Source organism: Neodiprion fabricii, chromosome 1 (assembly GCF_021155785.1).
Source record: "Neodiprion fabricii isolate iyNeoFabr1 chromosome 1, iyNeoFabr1.1, whole genome shotgun sequence".
Taxonomy (NCBI): domain Eukaryota; kingdom Metazoa; phylum Arthropoda; class Insecta; order Hymenoptera; family Diprionidae; genus Neodiprion; species Neodiprion fabricii.
In genome coordinates, this window is record NC_060239.1 from 3,819,053 (window position 1) to 3,827,319 (window position 8,267).

At 39.4% G+C, this 8,267-nt stretch overlaps 3 protein-coding genes across 3 annotated transcripts; 1 reads left to right on the forward strand and 2 right to left on the reverse strand.

Annotated features, from left to right (window-relative positions):
- Positions 1–1,049: 1,049 nt before the first annotated feature.
- On the reverse strand, positions 1,050–2,159 carry LOC124187164 (mitochondrial import inner membrane translocase subunit Tim13). The gene is made up of 3 exons (XM_046579481.1): positions 1,911–2,159; positions 1,768–1,836; positions 1,050–1,472 (listed from the first exon to the last, which is right to left on the reverse strand). The coding sequence occupies exons 1-3, from the start codon at positions 2,019–2,021 to the stop codon at positions 1,374–1,376; spliced, it is 279 nt and encodes a 92-aa protein (XP_046435437.1). The 5' UTR covers positions 2,022–2,159; the 3' UTR covers positions 1,050–1,373.
- A 2,093-nt stretch (positions 2,160–4,252) lies between these two features.
- Positions 4,253–5,252, forward strand: LOC124187158. Its single transcript, XM_046579467.1, has 2 exons — positions 4,253–4,468; positions 4,543–5,252. Exons 1-2 carry the CDS (start codon positions 4,442–4,444, stop codon positions 5,074–5,076), a joined length of 561 nt encoding a protein of 186 aa, XP_046435423.1. The 5' UTR covers positions 4,253–4,441; the 3' UTR covers positions 5,077–5,252.
- A 621-nt stretch (positions 5,253–5,873) lies between these two features.
- LOC124187090 (venom acid phosphatase Acph-1-like) lies at positions 5,874–8,152 on the reverse strand. The gene is made up of 6 exons (XM_046579346.1): positions 7,837–8,152; positions 7,356–7,469; positions 7,045–7,258; positions 6,758–6,966; positions 6,345–6,680; positions 5,874–6,267 (listed from the first exon to the last, which is right to left on the reverse strand). Exons 1-6 carry the CDS (start codon positions 7,945–7,947, stop codon positions 6,031–6,033), a joined length of 1,221 nt encoding a protein of 406 aa, XP_046435302.1. The 5' UTR covers positions 7,948–8,152; the 3' UTR covers positions 5,874–6,030.
- Positions 8,153–8,267: the final 115 nt, after the last annotated feature.

Here is an 8,267-nt window from a genome sequence, read left to right on the forward strand (position 1 = left end):
AATTGGTAGCTATATCGTGCCTTTTAGCGAGTACGAATAATAATATTAAATTAATAATAATTAATGCAAATAAACATTGTGGAATTACGGTTTCTTTTCTTTCTTCCTTTTTATAAGACATTTAAGTTACTTATTTATGATTTACGAACTACGATGTAATGATTTTCATGTATTTGTTATTTATTTTATAAAAAAGGTTCTCTTTTGCAAATTGTTTTTTTCTTATTTTCTCCTACTTCATTTCAATTTCATGATTCCATACCTATTTGTTTTTTGTTTTTATTACACTTTTTGTGACATCACCGGTACAAAGTTTTGAAAACCTAAAAGAAACATAACCTGTAACATAATATTCTTCACGTAACAAAATCTCCAACATATTTTATTTGTACTAGGCGAAATTAAATATTTTTCCTCATATTTTGAATTTGCATGTTCTAATTGCTTAATAAAAGCGAATATTAAATTTTTTCAAAATACGAGAAGCTCAAAACTTCGGCACGCTGTCGACATATATATAGTGTTCAAAGAAAAAGGATTTGAATTTCATCGCTTGTTTGCCATGTAATAATACCTCTTTATATGTATATGTATACAGATATGTTAGACTATTTTGAAACTCCTAATTTCTAATGGAAAAGCATGATATCAAATAGCTAAAACAAATGGATTGTAAAAATTTAACTATAATAACAATTACGAAACCATTGTTATATGTGTTTTCTCACAGTAAAAAAAAATGAAATATGTACTGTGAGCAATTATGAGTCGAACGGGGCAGAAAAGAATTTACTATCCATTGTGGAAACTACGGCAAGAAAGTAATTGGAGCAAAAAAAATGGTACGAAGAGTTCTGAATGTTTAATACCGGCTGCCAGAAAGAAGTCTGACAGAGCATCTTCAGTATGTAAAATCAGCAGTATGCCTGTAAAAGCTGAACTGCTAATCGCACTACATTTAATCACGTAAACCTGGTGAATTATCTACTATCGTTGTTCCTAAAATAATATAATATAATCTGTAAAGGTAATTTAAAATTAGAAATTGCAACAGTCCAAATAAAAAATGTATTTACACATATTAATTACGTATACATTAATTGCTGGGTACCCAGGTGAATTAACAAGAAACAGGAATAATTATGAGCCGTAATAACGAGTGTCGTTATTCGTGATGGCTTGATAAAAGAAATATTTCAAATACGAGGCGGAGGTTAAATTACTGCCGGCTCTAGTTGGGCTATTATGTATTTGTCTCCAGTAAATTTTCTACTCCCTTGAATAGTTAACGTATGTACACACTATTGAACTATATATGACGTCGTACAGAGAATAATTGTTTATTCAATTGATAAATCAACTAACTATAATCGTTACAATCTGTTGCGTTCTCTCTGAAGCCTGTTACTGTACGCTTTAGACACCAAGTTCCAAGCATCCATATATCGATCCATACACATTGCTACGCATTTCTGAAAAAAAGAAAGTTCAATATGCAATGAATGAAATGATTTAAAAACAGTTCCATTTCAAACCCGTCGATCTGTAGACTGTTTTTCCAAGTATGAATACAGGCGATACAACGCTAGAAAGATCCACCGTAACTTAGTTCACAGCGTTCAATACCTCGATACTAGAATTTCTTACGATACACCAAGGCGTTAGGTTGGTTTGTGGTGTGAGAGCGAGCTCTAGTATTTTAGGTTACTTGAATCAATGAAATGCAGAAGTGAGGTTAGGTTATGTTCGGTGTGGTTTCGTATTTACCTGTTCGGAGCTGTCAAGGGACGTTCCGGGCTTCTGGATGCACTTCTTGAAGCACTTTTCCGTCATTTTCTGTATATATGTTTGAAAAGAAGCGTGTTAACTTGCTTGGAATCCGAAGCCGAAAGAAAATTATTTAATTTTACCGTGAGCAGCTCCTGGGCGTTGGCGACGGCTATTTGTTGTTGGACCTGCTCCATTAGTTCGTCCTTTTGAATGCCCGACAAATTTCCCGATGGTAACGAGTCCATGGCCATTTAGTTCAACTTTATTCGTTTACGGCGAGTAAATTACTGCAAGTCTACGCTTAAAGGCTCCAGCGGCAGGAGAAGCGAAAGCACGTGAAGTTGGACTCAGAGAAGTTGCGATAGAACATCGATACGACGCGTAGGATCGATATATCGAAACCCAGAAGCGGTTTGAATATAACTGTGAATGAGCGAACTCGGTGAACGTTTTTTGGTTCTTCTGTTCTACATGAATCAAGTCGGGCAAGTGGTAAAATTTTTTTTTGACTCTACCTGTTTAAAATGAACAACGTTAACCACGGTGAGTGCACGGAAATTTTTGTAAAATTACTATTAGTGGGTTTCATTGCTGCATATTGAATTGTCCCGGAATTGAGTGATGTCTAGTTTTGTCGAGTTTGTTTTAGAAATTTGGCGTAGGATTGTTTCCACGTTTGGATTTGGGATTGGTTTGGGCTGTAGCAATAATAAGACCTCAATAATTTGTGGATATCGTCGGAATTAGTACAACCAGAAAAAGTTTTCCGCAGCTACTATTGTGCTATTTTCGCAATTGCACACCGAAATATTTTGCAGTCAAATTAGTAAGAGAGTTGTAGAGTATTTTTTCGCAGAAAATTTTTCAAATCCTTGTACATAGTCCAGAGATATAGAGCTGGTTCACAAGTGGTGGCGAAAGCAGAAAGCACGTTTTATCTTTTTCTAAAAATTCTTCATTTTATCTACTTATACACAAAATATCCGCGGGTTAATTATTTGAAGTGCAATACGCTGGAGCAGGGAGGCAGAGTGAACGACGGATCCCTGAGGTTAATTCGCCGAAGAAAAGTGCGACTGTGAAAGAGAAAATCATCACCAGCCATGCGGCGGAGAGAACATTACGAGAAGGGCGGAAAGGCGTGAGATTATTTATTACTGTATAATTTTTAATCTGAATGCGCTCACGTCTGTTGACTTATCTGTAATTGCCTATGAATTGAATTCAGGAGGAGAACAATACGAAATTACGTGAATGCGTACTTAACAAATTGTGGGACTCTTTGCCGCCGGAAGCACAAATTTTATCTTTCGAAGAGGACGATGAAAAGGGTTGGTAATTAAATCCAGCTGAATTGTATCAATTAATTGTTTAGATGCAAAAAGAAAGTTCTGTCAAGGATTGGCTACTGTCCTGCACTGTGTGACTTGTTCGTTTTTTGTTGCATATTTCTGCAAATTATGTAGACCTAGATTCTGACTGGACAGAATCGGGCTTGGACGGAGAAGATCAAGAGAACGACCGTGACAACAGGGGAAATACTGGAAAAAGCCCGAAATCCTTTTCCGCTAGATCTGACAAATCGTCATTACCGGCGAACTCGCAACGCAGTGAAAACGAAAATTCTACCGACTGTCGAAGTGCCCGCAGTTCTCAGTCGCAATATTGCTATCGCAAACGAGACGACGATCCGGACCCGTCGTGGGAGGTGAATTTTGACTTCATTCAGGGTATAATCTGGCTGAAAACTACCCTATCTAAACTGCAGCGAGTACCAGCTGACGAATTTAGCAAAGTATTTAAGAATCTGTGGAGACTAAGCGAAAAGATTAGGTTCAGCCAACAAGCAAGTGATACCAGTCCTCCTGTCCTCGCAGCATCTGAAATTCGCTCTTCGGCGACTTTTAGAAAGCCGTTGAATTTGGACGAACGCCAAACTCGGCCTCGGAACACAAATTCCTATGACAGGGTTGATTTTTCCGATACAAAGCAACGGGCACAATTACAGGAGCTCAAGAATCGACTCTGTATCGGGTACAAAACTTCCGCAGAAAGTCAAGAAGATTTTGTTGTACCGGACTCGGATGAAAGCCCACCGGTTAGCCCGGTGGCGACCAATTTACATCGCAAACCAGATCGAGCGACAGCTGCTGTCCCAGTTTCGGAATGGATGGATAGTTCCTCGACGGTTGACAGTGGTTTCAATTCAGAGAAACCAGACTCCGCCGATTCCGCTAACGTCTATCAAATTATAACCAACGGCGAGTCAACAAGGTTGGAAAAATTGAAAACTTCGAGGCCGATTTTTAAGGGAACTTCGGATAGCGATTACGTTCCTAGTTCGACAAAAATTGATAAATCGCTTCGCAAGAGAAAACGCGCCGATTCTGCTCCAGACTCAAAACGACCCCGACTCTTCGTGTCTTCGGCGACGTTGAGTTATGTCCTCAGAAGTTCGGAGTGTAATCAACTGCTGGTCAGATCTGTGAGATCGATTCTAAAGGTATTGGCTAACGAGAAGATAGTCTCGAGTTTCCGAAGCTGGCACGCGTCTGTGCAGAAGGAAGGGATTGAGGCCATCGTGAGCATCGTTGAACTACTTGATAAAGAAAAGGGCTTGAATTCTTGCAGGAGAGAAGTTGTAAAGACAATCGTGAAAATTCTGACGAGGATGCTGCACAGCGATCATCTCGACAAGGTATTACTCATAATAGTTTCTATGTCCCTCGACGCCCAGGGTCAATAACTTACTTTGCTTGTTTACGATTGCAGACGACAATTTGGGAACACCATCGTTTGATCATCCTTGAACTCTGCAATGCATCTTCAGTTTGCACACAGGTGATAAGCTACTTGATCTCGGAATTGAAGAAACTCGTTTTAGTAGTGACTGAAATTTCTGAAGAAAACGTGCTGAGTGCACTGGATTTGCACGATAAGTCCTACGTTATTTTTCATTCGCTTGACGTAATCCTCAGAAAGTACAAAACCGTTGCTTTGGGTTCCTTGGCCGATGAAAGAATGAGTGCTTCTGAAAAGATTCCGGAGGTGACGAATCTTTGGAAGCGACATTGGAGGGTCAATGAGAAAGAGCCTGATATCTTCCTGACGGGATTGAAGAAGCTGGAGGTCGTTGAGGACCAAGAAAAAGACTGGACCAGAGTACTGGAGGAATTGGTCGTGTCCACTACGCAACATTGGCCTCTGGTCAAAGTTATGGCCTGGCAGTGTCTCTCTCTGCTCAAATCAAAGATCGACAATTTATCCACGGGCGATGGGTCAAAGTTTGAGACTGAAATTAAATAATCAAAGTCGATGATAAATTTATACGAACGTGCATTCAATGAGAATTCGGGTATAATATACTTTTAAGCAAGCGTAAAACAGTTTTCACCTTCTTCGACTGCATATCATCTGCTGCTACAATCAGTAATGGGGTCACCTTCACGGAGATGACCTTACGCAAACTCCATTCCAGCAAAGTGTGTAAAAGATACAAACGCGAGCTGCGACTGCAAATGGTCTTCTTATTCATTCTGCAAAAGTCGACAACATCTTACATGACATGCGATAAAAAAATGGTGAAATTGTTGAATGGACCATCTTTGATTCTTGGTATTCAGCATTAACGTTTGCGTTAATTACTGATACACTTGAAATTATGACTGGGAAGCACCAGCCACTTCTTAACCAGAGCATCGTGTTGGATTTATTTAACGATGCGTGGGTGTTCAAATTTTTTTAAATTGGTTTAGATGTTTGTTCCTTAATTTGGTTTCGCTTCAGTCATCGTATACTGGAACGACGTAATCTAGCTTATCCAGTAATCAACACATCCGAGAAGCCCACTTGCAACTAACGTAGAATATGTGTTGTGTACACATCGGATGTTTGAAATGAATATCTCTCATTGACAAATATCCATTTCGTGTTTAACTGCGGAGGCTAATAAGAAAAGCCAATTATCGAATCTAGGATTAACGCATGCCACGGGAAACAGAATATTCATTTCAACTTACTTAGATTGGAAGAGCAATTGGAAGGTCACGAGACGTTTGATTAACAGTGAAAATGCCATCTGATCATAGGATTGCGTAACATAATTTTCTGAAAGTCAGTCCTTTTGCGGAATTTATTATCTTGACTTGTCATTATCGGAGGGATTTTTGCTCGATAAGTATATTTCAGTTAGTTATTTCAAGAAGAATCATCAGTTCTTCGTGTTCTCTATCACAAGAAGTGTTTCAATTGGCATCTACTTCAGATCGGCTTGAGTAGAATGCATATTATCAGCAAAGCGATTGAAGAAGTGGTGTGCAGTGATTCGGATAAGTTTTTACTGTCTTCAGTCTGCAAGTTCATTTGACAAACTTCCTCAAGATCACCCGGCATCACGTTGGATAATAAACTGGTGAAATTGTTGATTGGACAAATTTGCGTGCACCCTGTTAGAGTGAGTGGAACAATTTCATCACTTGTGCCACGGTAGTAGAGAATCTGTACGGATAAGAAATGAATAGTTGCTTGATAAAAAATTTCTTGCGCTTCGTATGATTTAAATACCGAGTTCTTACTTGAATGCCAAATTCGTTGGATGAATTGTTCAAGTAGAGTTCGAATATTACAGCGGAGCTGTAGTCAGGGATCTGACGATTCCAGAGGCCGAGAGTGTTAAGGATGCTAACGATATTGCTCTCATGGCCGCTGTACAACTTCATTTTTGGAATCGATGCCCCCTTCATGGAAGATTTACAGCTCTGCAAAATTTCGCGAAGAAGAGGTCCACCGTATATCTTCTTTATACGATCTCCCCAGTTCATGATATCGTACGCTAGAATAACTACATCGCGCATTTGACCGTCCGGGAAGTAGCTTGTACTCCATGAAGGAAGCGTTAAGTTCAAACTTGTCTGTAACATTTAAGGTAGATTTTGAGCAAGTCGGGCTACGCGTTAAATTGCTTCTTTGAGAACGTGGTGTCAAGTACCTGAGCTTTTAGCATGTGATAAAGAAAAAAAACTTGCTGCGGCGTCGTAACGTTGACTCCACTGTACCGGCTGAGATACGCAAAGAACTCTAGATGAGGTTCCACGAGTTTTCGGACCTCTTCACTTTGCAATACCTTCTTGTACTCATCCTTGTACCGGCGACAGAGGTACGGTAACATCAGAGCGTCTTCATCAACCTTTACGTATTCTGAAACCAGCAAAAGCGTTACATTTGTATTGTTATTGAGTACATCAAGTAGCTTTGAGTAAATAGACTTATAATCACCGTAGGGAACTGGAATCCAAAGGAGATCCTTTTTCCACTGTTGGATTACGGCCGGTGGCCATAGACCAGCATTCACCAGTTGAGCAGACAAAAAGGTTCTGTAAGACTCCGTGGATCGAATCCTTGTCATGTTAATATTGTAATAATCGCCTAAAAAGTTGTTGTACCTTTGACGTAAGAAGACACCGAGATTGTACATGTTCAGCTTTCCAGTCTAAAAACAGAGACGTCATACATATCAATTATAAAAGTCTTGGATCTTTCTGCTTCTCCTCATGCTCTCTATTTTCATATAGTTCACACCGACGTACGTTAGTCAGACTGCCCAGGCCTTCCTGGGAATATGTCACGTTGATGTGAGAAGTATTCGGAAACGCTATGTAGTATTCATTTGCAGTCGGCAACCTTTCACCATGTCTGAAGATCTGAAAGAGATAACTAGTTTGCCGCAATTATACGCAATTCAACGTAATGCTTGTCATTGAATCATCTGCTTGTGAAAAAGCTTGATGATATGCACATAACATTTGCGACGTAGACTCGGTACATGATGATATCATCATACGATACTGCATCGGATGTCTAGCTCAGGTCTGAGACACATGTAAGAATGTGCATTATTACATTCATACGCACAAGTTTTCAATGTTCATTACGGGCGTTCGTCTTCAGGTATTTTAAAATTGTCAATATTTGAATGCATAAGTTTATACGGAAAATGAAAATTTACATCCAGAGCACTTCTTTTATCAACAAGGTACTCAATTAAAGCTGATCATCTTGCATACTCACAACGTTGACCATTTTCAATTTGTTATATTCAGCATTGTTGAAGTCTACGATGATTATCATAAAGAGAAGAAGAGTCCTCCGACTGCACTGGTTACTCGATGAAGCAGGCATCACTTTTCGTTTATTCGAATATATTATGCGGTTAGGATGAGTGGTAGAGATTTCTACTCTTGTCTAAACAATTGCTTACTCGTTTTTCAAGTCTTCCAAATACCATAAACCTGCATGAATGTGTCTACCATAAGTAAGGACCAACCGAAGCTTCGGCTTTGGCTTTGGCTTCGGCCTCGGCGTCGGCTTCGGTTAGCTTCGACCAGAAACCGGTCTTCGATCGGACACTGATAATAAGTGAATGTCAAACTCTTCAACAACCGGTGTACCGAATTTCAATACAAAACTTGATTGCTGAGAAGTTTGTACCTTTATTTCTA